Source organism: Macaca mulatta, chromosome 3 (assembly GCF_049350105.2).
Source record: "Macaca mulatta isolate MMU2019108-1 chromosome 3, T2T-MMU8v2.0, whole genome shotgun sequence".
Taxonomy (NCBI): domain Eukaryota; kingdom Metazoa; phylum Chordata; class Mammalia; order Primates; family Cercopithecidae; genus Macaca; species Macaca mulatta.
The window spans coordinates 22,114,540-22,139,606 of NC_133408.1; the positions used below are offsets into that span (position 1 = coordinate 22,114,540).

A 25,067-nucleotide genomic window follows, 5' to 3' on the forward strand; every position below is an offset into this window, starting at 1 on the left:
CCTGTAGTCAGCTGGTAGTAGAGCTAGCTGGATCTCAAGCTCCTACCACTGGGGCACAGCCTTCCTCTCTGGCTGGGGTTGGTGTTTCCTTCAGAATTCAGCTAAGTGAGCACTGGCTTGTGTTGTGTTCCATTGTGATGAGGCAGCACTGAGTTCCACTGCAAAGTTCCACAGTCACTTTGTCCTCCCTCCCCCAGGCACACAGATTCTCTCTCCACTTACTGCTGCTGGAGGGGAAGGGAGGAGTGGTGTATGTAGGGCAGGCCTGCCTTGCCTAACCCCATCGGTGCCTCTTTCCTTGATATGATGTCAAAATCAGGTACCTTGACCGCTCACCTTATTTTGGCTTTTATGAAAGTGCTTTTTTGCATGAGTAATTTTTCAATTTGGTGCTCCTGTTTGGGAATAATTGCTGGAGGGTTCTATTCAGCTATCTTGCGACTTACAGTTTGTCTGTTTAATTGATATTAAATGTTCTGATATAAATCCAGCCCAAGGAAAGTACAAATTTATTTCAGTTTTCTCAAATTTACCAGCATTTTTGAGGACTATAATATATGAGAACTTTTTTTTTCTTTTCTTTTTTTTACTTTACATATGTCCTCAACAGATATATCAAACTTGTCTATGTGCAGAATTACCGATGGAATCATCACTTCTGTTCAACTACTATAAAGCAATTCCTACACCACGAAAGTTGCCCTGTATTTTTATATATTTTTAAGCAGGTCCTTAAAAAGGGGGTCACTTCCCCTTTTGTGGGAGAAAAGAGCAATAAATATATTTAATGTTATACACAGAAATATGAACATAAAGTGTAACTTCATGCATCCTGATTCTCATTGCAAATAATTTTCATTCTTCTATGGTCACATCACAGATAATCAGTTGTAATTAGAGGTTACGGATAAAAGCTAATCCTTGGCCCAGCCTGCTTATTCTCTCCCACTGTCTGTATCTTACCCTCAGGCCCGCTGTATCTGCTGCTCTTCTGTTAAACTCAAGGTCCCCATGTAGACTTTTACTTTAAGCCTGCAGTGTGTGGCTCTAGAACTTGAAGCCATTCAGTTTTAGAATACAGTAATACCTCAAGCCTAGATGAAATAACTGCTTCAATTATATAGCGCCTTAAATAATAATTTGTGTTAACCCATATGCTATTTGGTTTTTTAGTTGAAAATAAATTTGTATTTATGGTATAAAACATGATGTTTTGAAATATGTATGCATTGTAGAATGGCTAAATCAAGCTAATTAGCATACTGATACTAAACTTTTTTGTGGTAAGAAAATTTAAAATCCACTCTCTGCTACTTTTAAGTATTCAGTACATTGTTTTTAACTAGTCATCATGCTGTATGGTAGATGTCTTGAAGTTATTCCCTCTGTGTAACTGAAATACTGTATCCTTTGCCCAATTCTCCTCTCTGCCCAATTCTCCCCTGTGCCGTCAAGCGTGGGTAACCATCATTCTAATCTCTGCTTCCATACGTTTGACTCTTTCAGTTCTGCATTTCAGTGAGATCATGCAGTTTTTGTCTTTCTGTGCCTGGCCGTATGCCCTTTCATCTGTGTCGTGAGTGGCTCTCAGCAAATCAACAGTGACACATTTAAACTAGGGAAATAGATTGCCAAAAATTATATTTGCTTTACGTTTAAGCGGGCAATGAACCATTCCTAAATAAATAAATTTTAAAAAATCTTTTACACCAAGAATGGCTATAAATGTACCTGGAATATTCAGCTCTAATATACATGGTGTTACTCAGAGTGATGTGATACCCATTTGCTGCCTCGTACATTCTTCTTGTCTTTTGACCTGTTAACGATAAACATTTTATGGCACTCACCTGTATCGAGCACTGTTCCCCACCTCTCCTCTACCTTGACGCCTGGGGATAAACCCAGTATGTATCTACCTTTCCAAATCCCACCAGAAGATACATGTTTTATTCTGGCAAAACATATATTCTAGAACAAGTCTTCAAATCTCATTAAAGGCCACTCTTTACCCCTTATGCCTTAGTCCAGTGAATACCTTCCTTAATGATTTTTTAAAATTTCAATGATTAGAAACCTTTTGTCCTTGTTCAAGGGAAAGACTTTAGGACTTAACCATTAGCCTTCCCTCATAAATATCTCATTCTCCATGAGGCAGGCATCTAAAAGCTTGTAGCTAGCTGGATTTTAATTTGAAGGTTAAATTACAAACAGATCATTCTCCCTGAAATTAGTTAAGACTCTGTTTGTATAGAATAAAAAAATTAATTCCATAAAATCAGATATTATATTGGAATCCTTTTTAGAACATTTTATACTTATAAGATGATTATATATCTTAAATTCAGAAATAAAAGAAACATTCATTTTTTTAAAAATGGAATACATTATAAGACTCTTAAAAGATTACATTGAAAAATCAATCAGGAATTCCAAATACAGGTAAAAACAAAGATGGGCTTCAAATATCTTTCACTGGAGATTTTAAAGTAAAATAATTTTCTGAAAGAGATATATATTATGGAATCCATTTATTCATTCCAAGTTTCTAAAGTTTTAAAAATAATCCATTTAATCTCTATCTCTTCTGTGTTATAATGTAGAAGGTATTCATATTCAGATTATCTCTTTAAGTGGTAAGTGACCTACTTGATTTAAAGGAGAAGAATATAACCGAGGCATTGCATTGACTGAAAAGGTATGGCATTTTAAATGGCATCAAGATTGTACTTTCTACAACATTTACGATTTTCCTTTTGATTTTACAGCAGCAATACTGTAAAAGGTTTAATTTATTTCTCAGATTAGCTCTTTGGAACTGAGAGATGAGATGAGGCCTGGAAAACTTCCCCCAGTACAATCAAGTTCCTGTTGACTAATTCTGTGACCACCAGTGACAGTCTATGAGTCTGTGAGGCAGAGTTGTGGCAGCGCAGGCTTTGCTTGGAGTTGGATGGTTCACACCCTGCTTGGCGTGGTTTTTAAGAGACATCCTCTCAGTGGATGAGGAGAGAATCCAGCAGGCCTCTAGTCACACTGGTACAAATACTTTTGATGGTGGGAGATGGTGGTGTGAGTGGAGGGTCTGTGGGTGTGATGAACACCTGAATGACTCATGGGGAGAGGGCTGTTAACAGGACAGATGCCACTTGCTGTAATTTTCATATGATGTGCTTGGAAAGCCCCCTGCATGGAGGAAAGATAGATTGAGGTCCCTTTCAAAAGTGCTCCAGATGAAAAGGCATTTCCATTTTCAGAAACCCTGAGAATCCCCGAAAGAACCTCTAACTAGTCATTGTACTGGAGGCTGCTCCTCTACTCCAAATACTGCTGTTCACTGTCCCTCTCAGCAAACTGTCCCGCTCCTATTGCAACCTGAGTTTAGGAAGGCTTAAAGCTATGTCAACTGTTTAATTCTTTCTCTCCTCGGAGAAGTACCTGTCTCAGCTACCCAAGGTTAGTGTCTCCACCAGGTTCCTTATTTTATATTTTAAATATATTTTAATATCAAAAGTGTTTGAAGGACTTGCTTTTTTCCCCATAATACAGGTAATAACTCCTCTCTCTAAGAAATTTGGAAAAGTAGGCCAGGTGTGGTGGCTCATGCCTGTAACCCCAGCACTTTGGGAGGCTGAGGAGGGCAGATCACTTGAGGTGAGGAGTTTGAGACCAGCCTGGCCAACATGGTGAAACCGTGTCTCGACTAAAAATACAAAAATTAGCTGGACGTGGTGGGAGGTGCCTGTAATCCCAGCTACTCTGGAGACTGAGGCAGGAGAATCACTTGAACCTGTGAGGTGGAGGCTGCAGTGAGTCAAAATTGTACCACTGCACTCTAGCCTGGGAGACAGAGCAAGACTCTGTTAAAAAAAAAAAAAAGAAAGAAAAGAAAAAGAAATTTGGAAAAGTAAAAAGAAAATAAAATTATTTATCATTCCAGTTAATCAAAATAAACCATTGTTAATTTTTAATTTTTTTAGATCCAAACTTTCTCATTTCACACTCTTTGCCCCATAAACACTTGTCTCACCCCTTTTGGTGTTGGATTTTATTGTATAATTATAACTTCCTTAAGAGTTATACATGTTCACTCTTGATAACAGGTAAATGAAGAATAGTACATAGAAGCAGAAAAATATCTACAACCAATTTTAACATTTTGGTGTATTTCCCTAATAATGGTTAAAGAAAAAAAAATCAATGACACTTTAAAGTACTACCATACTTTAAATAACAGGAAGTTTATCCAGGACCATTATAATATAGGGACCATTGCAGTGGGATTTTGCAGTGGGAGAAAGATTGGGCTTAATTCCAAATACAGTACTGACAAGAGGGAATTTATAGCCACGGTGGAAGGTAGGGGTCATGCATGGAAAATTACTAAGAAATAACACCAGGAGTAAGCAGGATTCTGGCCAAACTGAACTAATTAGATTCTTGCTGAAGATAGACCAGGATGATCAGATATCATCTGGGGGGTGGTGGAGGGTTAGGAACCTGATTAGATGTCAAGGATGGAGGGTTCTTACTAAAGTTAGCAGGGTTCTTGCTAAAACCGTGTTTTACAAGAAAGTGCACAGATAGGCCTAGGAGAACGTTCAAAAGCTGGAACAAATCTTTGTCACAATCATAATTCATAAAAAGTTTCCTTTTTAATCAAAAACTTTTAATACATGTCACTTATGGAAGCTGAATGAGATAGAACATTTTGAGGATCCATCCAAACTATTTTTCTTTTTAAAATTGACACACAGTAACTGTACATGTTTGGGGGTACATATTGATATTTTGATACATATAATGTATAGTGCTTAGATCAGGGTAATTAGCATATCTGTCATCAAGCATTTATCATTGCTTCATATTAGGAACATTCAATATCCTTCTTTCAGTTATTTGAAACTATAATGTTTATTATTATTAAATATAATCATCCTATAGTAGTCTAGAACATTAGAACCTATTCCTCCTATCTAGCTTTTTAATTTTGTATCCTTTAACTTTTTAAGAACAATGTCCCCTACTTTGGGAGGCCAAGGCAGGTGGATCACCTGAGGTCAGGAGTTTGAGACCAGCCTGGCCAACAAATACAAAAAAAAAAAAAAAATGAAATAGCCAGGCATGGTGGTGTGAGCCTGTAATCACTGCTACTTGGCAGGCTGAGGCAGGGGAACTGTTTGAACCCAGGAGGTGGAGGTTGCGGTGAGCCAAGATTGCCCATTGCACTCTTGCCTGGGTGACAGAGCAAGACTCCGCCTAAAAAAAAAAAAAGGCCCCAAAGTGTTTCCAGTGTATTATTTTCGGAGGAAACAAAGCACATGGATCATCTTAGAGGCACCTGCATCCCAGAGTGGCTTCTGCATAATCCTTCTTCCCCTCCCTTCCCTTCGTAGGCTGTGACCTCAAACCCCACCTCCATGTTTCTTCCAGAGAACCCTACCTGTGACACTCTAATGAACAGCTGGAAAACCTTTGTTTCATGTTGACTTTTCCTCCAAATTCCTGCAAATATAGATTTCCCCAAAATATACAAAGATTTACAGAAACAAATGGTAATTTGTGTTTCTTTTTAGTTATTTATATACTTCTATTTTATTTTTGTTTTCATTACACTCGCTGCCTTATCTGTAGTTCACTGGCAATATTCCGAAACACAAAAAACAATATTTTTTCACATGTGAGGAGTATTGAGGAACTACTGAGGGCAAGGCACATACCAGATGCATTTTCTGCTGTTGCTAAGAAATAAGACTGAGTGAGTGAGCTGTATTTATGTTATTTATTAGCAAGCACCGAAAATTCCAGATTCCCTCTGGAGTCCAGAGTTTGACTTCAGAATCTAGAGAACCTCATCATTGCACACCCAGAATAAGATGAGGGCAACAAAGATCCCATCTTCCAGCTGTTTTGGAAGAATCACAGGTACAAAGACTTTCAAATTATAATCCTTCATCTTAAAAGCTTTTCTTTAATTTTATGAATAACTCTGTATTTTCCCTATATTTATTAATAAAAATTTGAAGAAAAAGTGGTGTTAGCAGCTTTTCACTAACCATGATTAATGCAAGCAAAATAATTTAATATTTTAATTACACATGGAAAAGTAATGATTAATAGATGTAATTTTCTACATGATTAATAAAGCATTGCATTTACTATATTAATGTGATTTGAGATGTTTTTTCCCTCCTTTTTCTCTCTACCTCTTTCTTTCCTTCCTTATCTCCTTTCTCCCTTTCTTCTTTCTTTCTTTTCTTCTCTGTTTTTTTACCTCATTTTCTCTTTATCCTTCTCTACTTCCTTTCTCTTCTTGCTTCCTATTTCCCTTCTGTCATCCTACCTTCTCTCCCTCCCATCTTTTCTGCCTTTTTCCTCTCCTTCCCTTCCTTTTCCCCTTAATTTCTTCCTTTCTTATTTTGTTTTTTAGAATTTTAAAAAGGATCTTTAAGTCATAATATTAATGTGTGCTGTAAGAGAGATTTGTTACATTATTGAGAAGAGCTTGGACATTCTAAATTACCATTTCATCTATCATATTTAGCCCAGATTCAAATAAGTATATTTCTTTTGAATAAACTTATTTTAAAATAAATGCATTCCAGGCTGTACACGGTGGCTCACACCTGTAATCCCAGCCCTGTGGGAGGCCGAGGCAGGTGGATCATTTGAGGTCAGGAGTTCTAGACCAGCCTGGCCAATATGGTGAAACCCCACCTCTACTAACAATACAAAGACTAGCTGGGAGTGGTGGTGTGCGCCTGTAGTCCCAGCTACTTGGGAGGCTGAAGCAGAATAGCTTGAACTTGGGAGGTGGAGGTTGCAGTGAGCCGAGATCATGCCATTGCACTCCAGCCTGGGCCACAGACCAAACTCCATCTCGTAAAATAAATAAATAAAATAAAAATAATAAATAAATAAATGCATCCTTTCTAAATTATAGAATATAATTTTTAAACGAAATCCCTTTCCTAATTCACAAGGAATTATGCGTAGAAACCAACAGCCTCTCATTCATTTCCCAAGGATGTATATAAACTCTGTGAATCCTTATTGATTGAACAGGAGGTGCTGGGAAATGGTTTGTTGACGATGTCAAAGACAATCAGAACTGGACAGAAGTTAGAGCATGAGAAAGCAGATTATATTCAGGATATTGCAACAGGGGGAAAGAGACCTCAATACAGAACTGGGCTCAGTTCTGAATATACTGCAAACGAGGGGGATTTATAGACAAACAGAAGTGTGAAAGTCAATGGGTGGAAACTTAGTAAGAGGAAACTTAAGGGCTGTATTAGGGTTCTCGAGATGGAAAGAACTAATAAGATAGATGTTAATATGAAAGGAAGTTTATTAGGAGTATTGACTGAGACGATCACAAGGAGAAGTCCCGCAATAGGCTGTCTGCAAGCTTAGAAGCAAGGAAACCAGTTCAAGTCCCAAAACCTCAAAAGTAGGGAAGCCGGAAGTGCAGCCTTCAGTCTGTAGTCAAAAGCCTGAGAGCCCCTGGCAAACCACTGGTGTAAGTGCAAGAGTCCAAAAGCTGAAGAACTTGGAGTTCAATGTTCGAGGGCAGGAAACAACCAGCATGGGAGAAAGATGAAGGCTGGGAAGACTCAGCATGTCCTGTCCTAACTTCTGCCTGCTTTATCCTAGCTGCACTGTCAGCTGATTAGATGGTGCCCACCAGACTGAGGGTGGGTCTGCCTCTCCCAGTCCACTGACTCAAATGATAATCTCCTTTGGTAACATCCTCACAGATACACCCAGGAACAATACTTTGCATACTTCAATCCAATCAAGTTGACACTTAACATTAACCATCACAAGGGGTAGGGAAGAATTCTGGGTAAACTGACTTGATACGATTCTTGCTGAAGGCAGGTCCGGATGATTAGACATCACTTAGGGGATGGTGAAGATGAGGACTGTAATCAGTTATCAAGGGTGAGGATTCTCACTAAACTGACTTGATAGGATTTTTGCTACAACTGGGTCATGCAGGCATGACAAGGATGGACACCAAGGTCGATGTCTAAAGGGTTTAGAGGAGCCTGACTAGAATTAGATCAAGGAGAGAGTCTTTCTGAATTTTGGCAGCTTTGGATATTCTCTCTCTGAGGAGAGAGAGGTATGAGGAGAGGTATAAAGAGAGATATGAAGACTGAAGCATTATTTTTTTCCAGCAATGAGCTGCTTTTTCCCAAGCAGGCATTTTGATGAATGACACAGACAACTCAACACCCTCAGTATTCTCTCAAGTTTGACTCTGGTTATGCTGGTGAGTAGAGATAAGGACCTTAATGATGTGACAGCCATGTGTACTGTGATGAGTGAGCAGTCTGTGGGAGAAACAAAACCTCATGCTTTTAGTGATAGTGCTAGTGTAAAACGGGAGATTTTTCAGTGAACAGCTGAAGGGTTTGATCTCGGAGACGTTGCCTTTGCTTGAGAGACACGTAGTAGATGTTCTCACTGTCCCTTTGCTTTGTGAAACATCAACGTTTTCCAGGTGGCTTAAATCTCTGTAGAAGTGAGAAGATGGGAGGACGTCCAAACGGGAATTTGCTTCAGGGCCAAAACATGTCTAGAGGGCACTTTAGTCTCATTTGTAGGAATCTGGGGGCATTTTTCAGTTTCAGTGTCTGGTATAAGGAGTGTGACTGTTGTCTGCCTATTCAGCTTTGCATGGAGGGGCAGGGGCTCTGATAAAGGCTGTCATGGGTGAGTTTATAAATCTGAAACAGGACTCCTAGGCCTGAGAAGTTCAGACAACTTAGAAACTTTAAATTATTCATGGCCAGTTTCTTTGCTTTCATTAACATGCATTGGTATGCCTACACTGGAGACTGTGTTTCAGGGTGCAGTGACTCTCACCTAATGCTATTGATTTTACATAGCTTTGGAATTGTCCTTTGGGAAGTATGAGGCAAATGAATAGCAAAAAATAAAAAGCACTGATAGCCCTCTTCTGGAGTGTTAGTTTTGGGTAGAATAATAGAAAAGATATAATCCAAAGGTATTTTTGAGAGCAGATCCCAGGGAGGTCTTGAGTTCAATGCTAGGGAGTTTTGATTTCATGGATTTTTTCCATGTGGAACACTAGTAAGAATATAAAGGGGTAGCTGGCAAGATGACTGAATAAGAACAGCTCTGGTCTGCAGCTCCCAGCGGGATCAATGCAGAAGGTGAGTGGTTTCTGCATTTTCAACTGAGGCACCTGGCTCATCTCATTGAGACTGGTTAAACAGTGGGTACAGCCCACGGAGGGTGAGCCAAAGCAGGGTGGGGTGTCGCCTCACTGGGAAGGGCAAAACGTCAGGGAACTCCCTCCCCAAGCTAAGGGAAGCTGTGAGGGACTGTGCCATGAGGAACAGTGCATTCCGGCCCAAATACTACACTCTTCCCATGGTCTTCACAACCTGCAGACCAGGAGATTCCCTTGGGTGCCTACAACACCAGAGCCCTGGGTTTCAAGCACAAAATTGGGTGGCTATTAGGGCAGACACCCAGCTAACTGCAGGATTTTTTTTTTCACACCCCAGTGGTGCCTGGAACACCAGTGAGAGAACTGTTCATACCCCTGGAAAAGGGGCTGAAGCCCAGGAGCCATGTGGTCTAACTCAGTGGATCCCAACCCCACTGAGCCCAGCAAGCTAAGATCCACTGGCTTGAAATTCTCACTTCCAGCACAGCAGTCTGAAGTTGACATGGGATGCTCAAGCTTGGTGGAGGGAAGGGCATCCATCATTGCTGAGGCTTGGAAAGGCAGTTTTCCCCTCACGGTATAAACAAAGCTGCTGGGAAGTTTGAACTAGGCAGAGCTCACTGCAGTTTCGCAAAGCCGTTGTAGCCAGACTGCCTCTCTAGATTCCTCTTCTCTGGGCAGGGCATCTCTGAAAGAAAGGCAGCAGCACCAGTCGTGGGCTTATAGATAAAACTCCCGTCTCCCTGGGACAGAGCACCTGGGGGAATGGGGGGCTGTGGGTGCAGCTTCAGCAGACTTAAACGTTCCTGCCTGCCAGCTCTGAAGAGAGCAGTGGATCTCCCAGCACAGTGCTCCAGAGCTGCTAATGGATAGACCGCCTCCTCAAGTTCGTCCCTGACCCCCATGCCTCCTGACTGGGAGACACCTCCCAGCAGGGGTGGACAGACATCTCATAGAGGAGACCTCTGGCTGGCATCTGGCAGGTGCTCCTCTAGGACAAAGCTTCCAGAGGAAGGAACAGGCAGCAATCTTGGCTGTTTTGCAGTCTCTTCTGGTGATACCCAGGCAAACAGGGTCTGGAGTGGACCTCCAGCAGACTCCAGCAGACCTGCAGCAGAGGGGCCTGACTATTAGAAGGAAAACTAACAAACAGAAAGGAATAGCATCAACATTAACAAAAAGCATGCCCACTCAGAGACCCCATCTGAGGGTCACCAATATCAAAGACCAAAGGTAGATAAATCCATGAAGATGAGGAAAAACCAGCACAAAAGCCTGAAAATTCAGAAAAACAGAACACCTCTTCTCCTTCAAAGGATAACAACTCCTTGCCAGCAAGGGAACAAAACTGGATGGAGAATGAGTTTGATGAATTGACAGAAGTAAGCTTCAGAAGGTGGGTAATAACAAACTCTTCTGAACTAAACTCCTCATGTTCTAACCCAATGCAAGGAAGCTAAGAACTTTAAGAAAGGTTAGAGGAATTGCTAACTAGAATAACCAGTTTAGAGAACAACATAAATGACCTGATGAAGCTGAAAAACACAGCACAAGAACTTCGTAAAGCATACACAAATATCAATAGCTGAATCGATCAAGATGAAGAAAGGATATCAAGGATTGAAGGTCAACTTAATGAAATAAAGTGAGAAGATTAAAGAAAAAAGAATGAAAAGGAATGAACAAAGCCTCCAAGAAATATGAGAATATGTGAAAAAACCAAACCTGTGTTTGATTTTTGTACCTGAAAGTGACAGGGAGAATGGATTCAGTTGGAAAACACTCTTCAGGATATTATCCAGGAGAACTTCCCCAACCTAGCCACACAGGCTGATGTCCAAATTCAGGAAATATGTAGAACACCACAAAAATACTCCTCTAGAAGAGCAACCCCAAAACACATAATCATCAGATTTACCAGTGTTGAAATAAGGAAAAAATATTAAGGGCAGCCAGAGAGAAATGTTGGGTTACCCACAAAGGTTACCCATCAAACTAACAGCAGATCTCTCTGCAGAAACCCTACAAGCCAGAAGAGAGTGGGGGCCAATATTCAACATTCTTAAATAAAAAGAATTTTCAACTCAGAATTTCGTATCCAGTCAAACTAAGCTTCATAAGCAAAGGAGAAATAAAATCCTTTATGGACAAGCAAATGCTGAGAGATTTTGTCACCACCAGGCCTGCCTTACAAGAGCTCCTGAGGGAAGCACTAAATATGGAAAGGAAAAACCAGTAGCAGCCACTGCAAAAACATAGCAAACTGTTAAGACCATTGACACCATGAAGAAAGGGCGTCAATGAATGAGCAAAATAACCAGCTAGTATCATAATGAAGGGATCAAATTCACACATAACAATATTAACCTTAAACATAAATGGGCTAAATGCCCCAATTAAAAGACACAGACTGGCAAATGTGATACAGAGTCATGACCCGTTGGTGTGCTGTATTCAGGAGACCCATCTCCCATGTAAAGAAACACATAGGCTCAAAATAAAGGGATGGAGGAATATTTACCAGGCAAATTGAAAGCAAAAAAAAAAAAAAAAAAAAAAAAAAAAAAGCAGGGGTTGCAATCCTAGTCTCTGATAAGACAGGCTTTAAACCATCAAAGGTCAAAAAAGACAAAGAAGGGCATTACATAATGTTAAAGGGATCAATGCAACAAGAAGAGCTGACTATCCTAAATATATATGCACCGAATACAGGAGCACCCAGGTTCATAAAGCAAGTTCTTAGAGACCTATAAAGAGACTTAAGACTCCCACATAGTAACAGTGTAAGATTTTAACACCCCGCTGTCAATATTAGACAGGTCAACATGACAGAAAATTAGCAAGGATATTCAGAATTTGATTGCAACTCTGGACCAAGCAGACCTAATAGACATTTACAGAACTCTCCACCCCAAATCAACAGAATATACATTCTTCTCAACACCACATCGCACTTATTCTAAAATTGACCACATAATTGGAAGTAAAACACTCCTCAGCAAATGCAAAAGAAAAGAAATCATAACAAACAGTCTCTCAGACCACAGTACAATCAAATTAGAACTCAGGATTAAGAAATTCACTCGAAACCACACAACTACATGGAAACTGAATAACCTGCTTCTGAATGACTACTGGGTAAATAATGAAATTAAGGCAGAAACAAATAAGTTCTTTGAAACCAATAGGAACAAAGACACAATGTACCAGAATCTCTGGGACACAGCTAAAGCAGTGTTTAGAGGGAAATTTATAGCACTGAATGCCCACAGGAGAAAGCAGAAAAGATCTAAAATTGACACCTTAACATCACAATTAAAAGAACTAGAGAAGCAAGAGCAAACCAGTTCAAAAGCTAGCAGAAGGCAAGACATAACAAAGTTCAGAGTAGAACTGAAGGAGATAGGGATACAAAAACCCTTCAAAAAATCCATGAATCTAGGAACTGGATTTTTGAAAAGATCAACAAAATAGATAGACCACTAGCCAGACTAATAAAGAAGAAAAGAGAGAAGAATCAAATAGACACAATAAAAAATGATAAACGGGATACAACCACTGGTCCCAGAGAAATACAAACTACCATCAGAGAATACTATAAACACCTCTCTGCAAATAAACTAGAAAATCTAGAAGAAATGGATAAATTTCTGGACACATACACCCTCCCAAGACTAAACCAGAAAGAAGTCTAATCCCTGAATAGACCAATAACAAGTTCTGAAATTGAGGTAGTAATTATTAGCCTACCAACTTAAAAAAGCCCAGCACCAGAGGGATTCACAGCCAAATTCTACCAGAGGTACAAAGAAGAGCTGGTACCATTGCTTATGAAACTATTCCAAAAAATAGAAAAAGAAGGACTCCTGCCTAACTCATTTTATGAGGCCAGCATCATCCTGATCCAAAACCTGGCAGAGACACAACAAAGAAAATTTCAGGCCAATATTCCTGATGAACTTCGATGTGAAAATCCTCAATAAAATACTGGCAAACAGAATCCAGCAGCACATCAAAAACTTATCCCCCACGATCAAGTCGGCTTCATCCCTGGGATGCAAGCCTGGTTCAACATATGCAAATCAATCAAGGTAATCCATCACATAAACAGAACCAATGACAAAAACCACATGATTTTCTCAACAGATGCAGAAAAGGCCTCTGATAAACTGCAACACCCCTTCATGCCAAAAGCTCTCAATAAACTAGTTGTTGATGGAATGTATCTTAAAATAACACGAGCTGTTTATGACAAACCCACAGACAATATCATAATGGGCAAAAACTGGAATGCTTCATTCTGTTTGAAAACTGGCACAAGACCAGGATGCCCAATCTCCCCACTCCTATTAAACATAGTATTGGAAGTTCTGTCCAGGGCAAATAGGCAAGAGAAAGAAATAAAGCATATTCAAATAGGAAGAGAGGAAGTCAACTTGTCTCTGTTTGCAGATGACATGATGGTATATTTAGAAAACCCAGTCATTCCAGCCCAAAATCTCTTTAAGCTGATAAGCAACTTCAGTGAATTATCAGGATACAAAATCAATGTAAAAATCACAAGCATTCCAATACACAAGTAACAGACAAACAGAGAGCCAAAAACTCCCATTCACAACTGCCACAAAGAGAATAAAATACCTAGGAATACAACTTACAAGGGAGGTGAAGGATCTCTTCAAGGAGAACTGCAAACCACTGCTAAAGGAAATAAGAGAGGACACAAACAAATGGAAAGACACTCCATGCACTTGGATAGGAAGAATCAATATCATGAAAATGGCCATACTGCCCAAAGTAATTTATAGATTCAATGCTATCTCCATCAACTACCATTGACTTTCTTCACAGAATTAGAAAAAATGACTTTAAATTTCATATGGAACCAAAAAAGAGCTGGTATAGCCAAGACAAACCTAAGCAAAAAGAGCAAAGCTGAAGGCATCATGTTATCTGACTTCAAACTATACTACAAGGCTACACTAGCCAAAATAGCATGGCACTGGTACCAAAACAGATACACTGACCAATGGAACAGAACAGAGGCCTCAGAAATAACGCCACACATCTATGACCATCTGATCTTTGACAAACCTGACAAAAACAAGCAATGGTGAAATAATTCCCTATTTAATAAATGCTGTTGGGAAAACTGGCTAGCCATATTCAGAAAACTGAAACTGGACCCCTTTTGTACACCTTATATAAAAATTAACTCAGGATGGACTAAAGACTTAAACATAAGACCTAAAACCATTAAACCCATAGAAGAAAACTTAGGCAATACCATTCAGGACATAGTCATGGGCAAATACTTCATGACTAAAACACCAAAAGCTATGGCAACAAAAGCCAAAATTGACAAATGGGATCTAATTAAATTAAAGAGCTTCTGCACAGCAAAAGAAACTATCATTAGAGTGAACAGACAACCTACAGAGTGGGAGAAAATTTTTACAATCCATCTGAAAAAGGGCTGATATCCAGAATCTACAAGAAACTGAAGCAAAATTACCAGAAAAAATCAACCCCATCAGAAAATGTGCAAAGGATATGAACAGACACCTCAAAAGAAGACATTTATGTGGCCAACAAACATATGAAAAAAAGCTCATCATTACTGGTGATTAGAGAAATGCAAATCAAATCCACAATGTGATACTATCTCATGCCAGTTAGAATGGCGATCATTAAGAAGTCAGGAAGCAACAGATGCTGGAGAGGATATGGAGAAATGGGAATGCTTTCACCCTACTGGTGGGAGTGTGAAGTAGTTCAACCATTGTGGAAAACAGTATGGTGATTCCTCAAGGATCTAGAACTAGAAATACCATTTGTCTCAGAAATCCCATTACTAGATATATACTCAAAGGATTATAAATCATTCTACTATAAAGACACATGCACAAGTATGTTTATTGCAGAACTATTTACAATAGGAAAGTCTTGGAACCAACCCAAATGCCCATCAGTGATAGACTGGATAACGAAAATGCATCACATGTATACCATGGAATACTATGCAATGAAAAAGGATGAGTTCACGTCCTTTGCAGGGACATGGATGAAGCTGGAAACCATCATTCTTAGCAAACTAACACAGGAATAGAAAACCAAATACTGCATCTTCTCATAAGTGGGAGATGAACTATAAGAACACTTGGACACAGGGAGGGGAACATCACAAACCAGGACCTGTCGGGGGCTGGGGGACTAGGGGAGGGGATAGCATTAGGAGAAATACTTAATGTAGATGATGGGTTGATGGGTGCAGCAAACCACCATGGCACGTGCATACCTATGTAACAAACCTGCACATTCTTCACATGTATCCCAGAAACTAAATTATATATTTAAAAAGGATATAAAGAAGAGGAGTGCTATCATATGTTTAAAAGAGGATGTTTAATTTATCAGAGGTTGCAGAATGCAATGGGGAGTAAAATCCAGTGAAAGAGTGGAGAATTGAGACTATATCATTTGTCAAGGTTGTAGTTCAAAGTCCAACTTCCAGAAATCTGTTACTAGATCCGGAAAAGGTAGAGACTTGGAGGATCATCAGACTTTGGAGGGAAACAGTCTCTACTCAGACACAGAGAATGCTCCCCTACAATGCCCCCACAATTCTGGTAGCCTGAGGATGCCAGAAAATATCTTGCAGAGATGAGAACCAATATGTTTGACAAGGATGCAAGCACAGCAGAGGAAGGTCAGGTTTGCCCCACATATCTGAACAGGGAAATACTGAGGGTTCCTTAAAACAACAAAACAAAACAAAACAAAACAACACAACTCAGCCATTCTCTTCTTAGAGCACTGAGATTTACAAACCAAGGACCCCAGTGGTGTGTCAGACATGACCTCTTCAATGGCTGAGACATCCCTTGCTACAGTCTGGCTGCAGCACTAGTCAGAGTTCATCTTCCCACTGACCTGGTTTTGATTCTGCTTTCTAATCTTTTCAGCCTAGTTGAATCTATCTTGGGTATTCATGTGTGATCAAGCTATAGCCACTCTTTTGGCAATAGCAGACTGGCCCCATTGATCCCTGGCAGAGTCTCTTGCTCTTGTAGCTAAAAAACTCCAAGAAATATGCGCAAAATCTTAAGTCAGTGGTAGTGGGAAGGGAGAAGTAGGTTTGCATTAGAGAGATCTGGAAGGCTGAATGAGCAGGATTTGGTAATAAATTGGGTATGGCCATTACAGAAGAGAGAAGAGGCAGAGCTGAGCCTGGGTCATGGTGTTTAAACTCTTGTTTAAAGCTAAAGATTTTTTTTTTTTTTTTTTTTTTGCCAGAAAAATCCAGGTAGGCACATTTTGCCTACAATATCAGGAGGCTCACAGCTTTAGCCAAATGTTAGGAACCCCTCTGTAGAGGAAAATCCTAGGGGTTGGATAGGACGACCTGAAAGATTCCTTCTGCTTCCTCAATATTTGAATAGTTATAGAACCCAAGTATTGGTCTATTTGGGGGCCTATTGGTAGCTACAAGGAAGTCAGGAAGGGGAGCTGGTACTTTTATGAGGCACTAGGGAATGCAGGAGGGAAATGTATTTTGTTTTAGACCTGGAGGTTGAAGTGCTGGGAGGGCATTCTTGGGCAGATGTTGAGTGGGTTAGCAAAGACACACTTGGAGAAAGTGTTTAGAGCATTAGATCTGCACTGTTGAATATGGTAGCCATTGGGCACATGTGGCCATTGAAGACTGTGGCTAACAAAATGTGACTAATCCTAACTGGGATATACTGTAAGTGTAATGTACATCCATTTCTAAGACAGTTACAAAATATAAAATATGTCAATTTAAGAATATTAGCTACATGTTAAAATCATAATATTTTGAATATATTCAGTTAAATAAATATATGATTAAAATAAGTCCATCAGCTCCTCCTTACTTTTTAAATGTGGCTACTGGAAATTTTAAAACTACATGTGTAGTTTCTGTTTGCAGCTCACATATTTGTGTTGGGTAGCACTGCTCAAGGTGGTGTTTGGAGGTAGTTATCAGGGACAACTTGGGAACATTTGAGCTCTCTGGGAAGAGGATATACAGAGAGAAAAGCAGAAGGTTGAAGGCATACTTATGGAGCATTTCTACATTCACAGATCTAGAAGGAAAAGGAGGAGACTGGAAAGGAGCTAGGGAATAAGGCCAGAGAAGGGGAAGTAGGTGACATCACAGGAATGAGGGGAAGAAGGGGCTTTAGGAAAGAAAAGGATAGCGATAAGGATTATGCAAAGTAATTTGACCTTTGTTCTATTGCTATTGGAGAGCACATGGAGGTTTTCTTCCCCAGAAAGTAAAATGATCAAATTTAAATTTTAAGAAGATGATTTTGGTAAGAAAATAATGAACCAATTGGATTGACAGAGAAGCTGAAGGTCAGATGGATAGCTAGAAAGTCAGGGAATAAGAACAATCAAAAAGCCCTTAGGCATCTAGAAAGCTGAGCAGAAAAGAATTGTTTTGACTTTGAGAAAGAACTTTTTATTTTATTTTCTTGCCTTGAAAAATGAGGTGTTTTTGAACAGTGAGATTTTGGTAATTTAAAGCTTGTATCTCTTTCTATAGAATCCAGAAAATGGGTTGCAGTAAAAATCAGTGTCACAGATGATTAAAGATGCTTTGCGTGGGAAAAATAGAAGGCAGTAAAGAAACTAAAGACACAAAAATTATAGGACTTCTAAGAAACAAAGGTTGTCTTTTTGTATAATTGTCTCATGTAGAGAAAACAGAAAACAACATTATTCCCCACCCTTAAGAACATGAAAGTAGAAAAGAATGGTTTCTAAAAAGAGTTTTCCTTGAGACTCTGCCACCATAACTTGTGACCATTTAAGGTATTTCTAAGTGTTTACAAATTGAACATACTATGTCCTAGAATGTCCTTTGAGCAGAAATTTTGGTACTTAAAATTATTTATTTGGAGTTTGGTTTAAGGCAGAGAACAGATCGAAATATATGAAAGTATAAAACTCAGAGAATTAAGTGAAGATGAGCTGAATATTCTGAAGGTTGTATTAGTCCATTTTCATACTGCTATGAAGAAATACCTAAGACTGGGTAATTTTCTTAAAAAAAGAGGTTTCATGGACTCACAGTTCCACATGGCTGGTAATGCCTCACGATCATGGTGGAAAGTGAAGGAGGAGTAAAGGCACATCTTATATGGTGGCAGGCAAGAGAGCATATGCAGGGGAACTGCCCTTTATAAAACCATCGGATCTCGTGAAATGTATTCACTATCAGGAGAACAGCATGGGAAAAACCCACACCCATAATTAAATTACCTCCCACTGGGTTCCTCCCTTGACACGTGAGGATTATGGGAGCTACAAGATAAGATTTGGATGGGGACATGGCCAATCCATATCAAAGGTATTTGGATCCTGTTTAAATATATGTTATAGTCTTTGCTAGCTTAAAGGGAAAAGAGAAAAAAAACAATGGCAAAAGGAAGCCAACAGAAGGGGCCATATGAAGGGACTAAACAAAAAGGACATGGTCAATTAAAGACATTTGGAAAATCTACCTAGATGGAGTACTGTAGGATTTGGATACTTTGTTGGATACTGAATACACAGGATTAGGATGAAATCAGTGCTGTTGTAGAATAACTGTAATATGCAGCAGCTAACATTTATTGAGCATTTATTATATACTCATTTATTTATTACAACCATCTCACGCAGTAGGTATTATCTCAATGCTACAGATGGTGCAGTGAGATTAGGTAACTTGTCCAAGGTCACCCAGGTAGCCAGTGAGCCCACTATATCATGCTGTCTCCTTAAGTGTTGTTAGGGAGCCACACGATGAACCAGGAGGTGTTGGCTGGGTTATATGTGGTAACACATGACTCCAAACATTTTAGTAATCTATAATAACACAGTTTTTTTGTTTGTTGGTTTGGTTTTGGTTTTGGTTTTCTTTTTCTTTTCTTTTCTTTTTAAATTTCATTGCAGGACACTTGCTCTGATTCATTTCTGGACTTAAGTGGAAGAAGCAGCCCTTATCTAGGATATTGTTAGTCTTTGGCAGAGGGACTACAAAGCAATGGAAGGATGATGTGATGGCTCTGAAAGCTTCTCTTGGATGTAGAATATAAAGTTTGCTCACCTTTTGTTATCCAAAGTAAGCCATGCCGCAAGCCTGACAGTGGGGTGAAGAGTGAAATGTTCCCACTAGGGAGGGTCTTTAGAAGACCCCTAGAGAGAGTTTGGGTTCTTTGTCTTTTGTTTTTGTTTATTTTTATCATGTGAATCTTTAGCTTTACAAGGAAGAGAAGCAATGAATGGTTGGTCTGACTTCTTTTCACACTGAGGAGTTAATAGGATGACCCAAAAAGTTAATCCCCACACTGTCAGTGTTGTTTGGGGAGGGGCAGGTGGCAGAGAGTTACGCAGGCAGGAGACAATGCAAGGGAGAGCACTGCCTCCCATAGGGGTCAGTAAGGTAGTGAGACAGCCAAGTGGAAAGGGGTCCACAGAGAAACTTCAGGCGCCCTGCACACTGGGAGGAGTGCGCACTCGGGGTGGAGCCACAGACGTTTGCACCGTTTGCAGGGCGGAGGACCCTGACCCGTCCTCTTCCTGGTTAGAACCCGGGCTTCAATCTGTGAGGACGGAAGCCTGTATAGCAGGACTCTCTCTCTGCTGAGAGTCCCCGTTTCCCATTTTTTCCTTTTTGCCCCATAAATTCCATTTTTATCACCCTTTAAAGTGTCTGTGAGCCTAATATTTCATGGCTGTGTGACAAGGACCCGGCTCTTAGGTGAACTAAGGAGAAAATCCTACAACAGTAGTACTAGGCCATAGCCTAAATCCAAACACAGCAAAATCCACACAACCAAAATCTTTGCTCAGCAAGGTACCTGGAAAAAAAAACCTGTCTCAACAGTAAGTCAGGCCACATCAGACAGAAGCTAAAGGCTAGCCCGAGTGAGGGCTGGTAAGGAAGGAGAGATGATGCAAGGTTACCAAACAAGATTCGGTAAGGGCTGAAGGTCAGTTCAGCTATAAAGGGTGGGGGGAAGCCAGTTTTTGAGGAGGTCACTTCAAGCCTTGAGTTCCTTTGTCTAAGCCCCTGTTCTCCTGGCTGTTTCCCATTAATTTTGGGGGAATGTGCTATGAACTGATGGGCACAGATGTGTGTAAAAGAGAGACAGTTATAGGCAGTCCTATTTATTCAAATGTGACAGGATGATGGACCTAGTCACATCCACAAAACCAATTATAAGCTAAACCCATGCAGGTAGTTAGGTAGAACACACCCATTTAAAAACGAACAGCACTTTAATTCTTGAATTAATGTTAAATTCAGCCTGAATTTATTGGATAAATGTCTCATTTCATGTTAGTAAATCTAACTAAAGACTTTAACTAAATCTAACTAATGACTCTAACTAAAGCTATTTCCACAGAGATGTAAATTGTTCTTGATGAATACAATAAAAGCAAGTAATAACCACTTTTTGGAACTTAGAACAAATTCACTTCAGGTGAAGGTCAAGCACTTGAGAATAAGATAATTATTTTTCCTTTCAAATACTAAAGAGTTGCAAAAACTCTGGTGATAAATTGGAACATTTGGGAAATGAAGGCAACAAGAAGATTTAATTTATTGCCCATGTATAAGAATTCTAATTTTTGCACATTCCTTATAATCTTTTCCTAAATACATATAAAAACTGTGTAATTACATAGTTTAAAATTTCACTGTAATATAACATGTTCCATAAATAATTTTTCAGGTTCTAGTACAGTCCTTATGATTATAATGGTTGCAACATAGTTCACTGCATAGAGTTAACGTAATTTAATTTATTATTTTCATTATTAAACATGTAGTTTCTTTCAGTTTATTATCATTATTAATAATACTGCAGTAAATGGCCACATGGAACCTATGTGTTTTTTTGTTTGTTTGTTTTGGATTTTTTTCGTTGCAATACATGTCCTAAATACATGGCATTACTGGGTCAAAGGTTATGAAATTTTAATGACTATGCAAACTATTTTAAAAATAACTCCCAATTTAACAAAAACGTGAGTATGAAATTCACTGAATTCTCCCTTGCTTTAGAAATTATATTGAAAGGTTATATAAATTGACTCATTAATATTGTAGAAAAAAATGATACTTTGTGTTAATTTGTGTGTCTGAATACTTGTGAGGCTAAACACTATACCACAGGTTTCTTTAACCAACAGAAGGAGTTATAATTCTTTCATTCGGTAATTGGACAAATATTTTTTGAGCGCCTACAACGTGCCAGGCAGTTTTGTTTGTTTGTTTCAGAGCACACAGCAGTGAAGTAAACAAACTCCCTTGCCCTCATGGATTTTATATTCATGTAAAAAAAGACAATAAACATAATAAGTATTAAAATTATGTAGTATGTTAGAATGTTATAACTGCTGTTAAAAAGTAAGATAAAATAATAAGGAGTTTTTTAGCAGAAGTTGCATTTCTAAATACGGTGGTCACTGAGAAACAAATATTTGAACAAGTACTTGAAAGAGGTGGAGTAGGTCCCATATGGGTGTCAGAGGAAAGAGTGTTGCAGCCAGGGACCTTAGGTTGTAGAAGACCCTAAGCGGACCATGTGTGAGGTGTTGCAGGAGAATGAGGGAGGACAGTTTGGCTAGAGTGAAGTGAAATCTTTGATGTGATGAAGTGATGATCTTTGATGAAATCTAAGGATGCTTAGAAATCTAAGGATGCTTATTTGTTTCACAGGAGAAAAACAAGGAGAGAAAAATCTAAACCCAGCACAAGAGAAAGTTTCCAAAAAGAGGTCGTCGCCAAAACCAAAATTAGCTGTGATATTCAGGAATGAAAAAATGGGAACACGATAACCACATTCAATAAAGACCAAGGCCAGCTTCCATTGGCCAGAGCTCAGCCACGCGGCCACACCTGGCTGAAGAGACTGACTGAAGAATTCCCTGAATATTTTAATGTACCTCTGGTTATAACACAGAATAACCACAAGGTGTCAGAAGAACTCCATTCTTGTAAATGTCTTAGTTTCTTTATTTCATCTTCCCTATTCCGTCTAATGTTCCTTGAATTTTAGTATTTTGTTGGTTTGAAAATATGTGTGACCTACGTCCTTTAAAGGATTCAGTTGCTAAAGTTTTAAATAGGCTGGAATATAAAACATTTATAGAATATAAAACAGTATGATGTTAGTGAACTATTAATAATTAATCCAATTAAATAAAATATATTTGCTTTGGATTAATACATATCTTGTTTTGATGTTTGCTAAATAAAACTAAGCATTAGGAGGTCAAATAGCCACAACGAATATTTTCGTATTATTTAATAAGCCAGTTTCAAGGCATACATGCTAAATTTGTTCTTAAGGAAAAGTTGAATTTTTGCTTTCATGAAATTACAAACTCTAAGGCAATTTTATGCCTGTAAATCCAATGTGTTCTGAAGTTTAAAGTGTCAAAGGCTACTGGATTTAAACAGATCTTGTATGACTCTCTGTTTCATCTCTTCAGAGGTTGATAGTAAGCAAGTTTGGCAGCAACTCACAGCTTCTGCTGTAACATGATGCTAATAATGGCGACTTTATAAGATTGTTGCAAAGAGTCAGTGATGCCACAAGCAACGTCCTTTATATATGCAGAATTTAAAAAATAAAGTAAATAGAAATATTCCTTCCTCTGTTCCCAATTTTTCTAACATTATTTGCAACTGGTGTTTTAATGCAAGACCAAAGGCTAAAATATACATGTAGCTAGCAGAATCAAAACCTAGATCAGATGTTCAAAAGCATCATGCTGCTAAAAGATTTCAGCGTCTAAACTTTGCTCACTGTTCTGAAACATGTTTCCACTTCCTGTTAAAAAAAAAAAACCATGATATTCTTTGAAGCTCATTTTTTGGGGTTCATGTGTTGTAATTACACATTTGTTATATAGGGTATATGATGACTTACGCTCTATGGTGTTATTCAGTACACTGTAGAAAAAGGAGAATAAAGAATGTTGTTTGTCAGTAGGTAGCTCTGTCCTCTTTATCCTTGAATGTAATTTACTAAAGAGCTGACAAAATTACAGCACAGGCAGCAATTCACCATATTACCCTGCAGACAGCCAAGAGACTGACATTGAGATGATGCTTTTTAACTTGGGTCTGTGTAAGGAACCTGACGGGGTTATATGAAATCTTCATTTCTGTACTATGAAAAAATGATGTTGCTTTTAAGAAGGACGCACAAAAGTGTGTACTCTGGGCAAGGCTATTGATAAAGATGCGACAGGGATGTATGGAAACCCAATATGTAACATTGAAATGACTTTTGATTCATTTGTATTTGGTCTTAGACAAGAAACATAGATTAAGAAAAGGTCTAAAAAAATGGAGCACTAGGAAAAATGATAGGAAATTTTGTGTTCTTGACTAACAGCTATCTAATATGAAATACACATTTGTAATATTTTGACATATATGATTTAATACAACTACATTTTGTAATAAATATCTTTAATTCTAAGGATTGAAAATCTTAAAAGGATCTCAATTTATAGTTATAGCTGTTTTGTTTCAACAGGCTGATGGACTTGGAAATTGCAGGTTTCTTAAACACATTCGATGAACTTAAAAAGCAGGGGGAGATACTTTCAGATGGCCTTGAATGGGAAGGGGGGGACCCTGGATTTCTCTGGACACCTCTTTCTTCCTTTCTTCTCTGTAGGTGGGGACCTCTTCTTCTCAACTAGTCAGCAATTATAAGAATGAAAATTGGCCGGGCGCGGTGGCTCAAGCCTGTAATCCCAGCACTTTGGGAGGCCGAGGCGGGCGGATCACAAGGTCAGGAGATCGAGACCACAGTGAAACCCCGTCTCTACTAAAAATACAAAAAATTAGCCGGGCGCGGTGGCGGGCGCCTGTAGTCCCAGCTACTCAGGAGGCTGAGGCAGGAGAATGGCGGGAACCCAGGAGGCGGAGCTTGCAGTGAGCCGAGATCGCGCCACTGCACTCCAGCCTGGGCAACAGCATGCGACTCCGTCTCAAACAAAAAAAAAAAAAAAAAAAAACAAGAATGAAAATTATCTTAGCAGCTATTCAGAGTAGGTCCAAAAGATAATCAAATAAAGAAGATTTCAATATTCTCAAGGCAGAAGAGACAATGTCTTTGCATCTGCAGTTGGAAAGCCTGGAGTAATCTCCTTCCCATCCTCCACTGTGGAAATTCCTTCTGTTCTCAAGGTCTCGAGCATATGATAACTCCATGATGGATTTTCTGACTCCTGGAGTTAAAACGTGCCTTCCCTTGCCTGCGCTCACATAGCCATGAGTTTATCAGGAGTTGCATCCTCAAACAGAGCTGCTAGGCCACGTGTGCTCTGTACAGCCTCTGGTATCGGCGTATGACTACTGAGCTGGCATTTTTCTCAATTCTTAAGAAAAATCAAAACCAGTTTGGTTTTCTTTTTAAATAGTGGTAAAATAGACATCATGTAAAATCTACTATTCTAACCATTTTTAAGTGTGCAATTCAGTGGCATTAAGTACACTCACATTGTTATGTAATTATCACCACTCAACAGTTTTTTGTGTGGATTTTTCAGGGTTTTCTAAATATATAATTCTATCATCTGTGAACAGAGGTAAATTTAATTCTTCATTTCCAATTTTATTTCCTCTTCTAATATTATGTTGAATAGAAGTCAGATAAAAAGTGTCTGATTATACTTATATGAAGCACCTAGAAGTCAAATTCATAGAGCTAGAAAGTAGAATAGTCTATGAAGGGCTTTGGAGAGGGGGTAGTGAGAGTTATGGTTTAATGGGTACAGTTTCAGTTTGTGTTGATGAAAACATTTTGGGCGT

General features: G+C 39.0%; 1 protein-coding gene across 3 annotated transcripts in view; it reads left to right on the forward strand.

Moving 5' to 3' along the window:
- MRPL39 (mitochondrial ribosomal protein L39) overlaps positions 1-23,745 on the forward strand; it is a 239,861-nt gene extending 216,116 nt beyond the window's left edge. For all 3 annotated transcript variants that reach the window (XM_077995881.1, XM_077995876.1, XM_015133078.3), the window contains one exon: positions 21,954-23,745. Coding sequence is in view for 2 of the 3 variants with exons in the window: in XM_077995876.1 (XP_077852002.1) it covers positions 21,954-22,053 (100 nt within the window). In the remaining variant the exon portion in view is untranslated. The remainder of the gene's footprint in view (positions 1-21,953) is intronic.
- Positions 23,746-25,067: the final 1,322 nt, after the last annotated feature.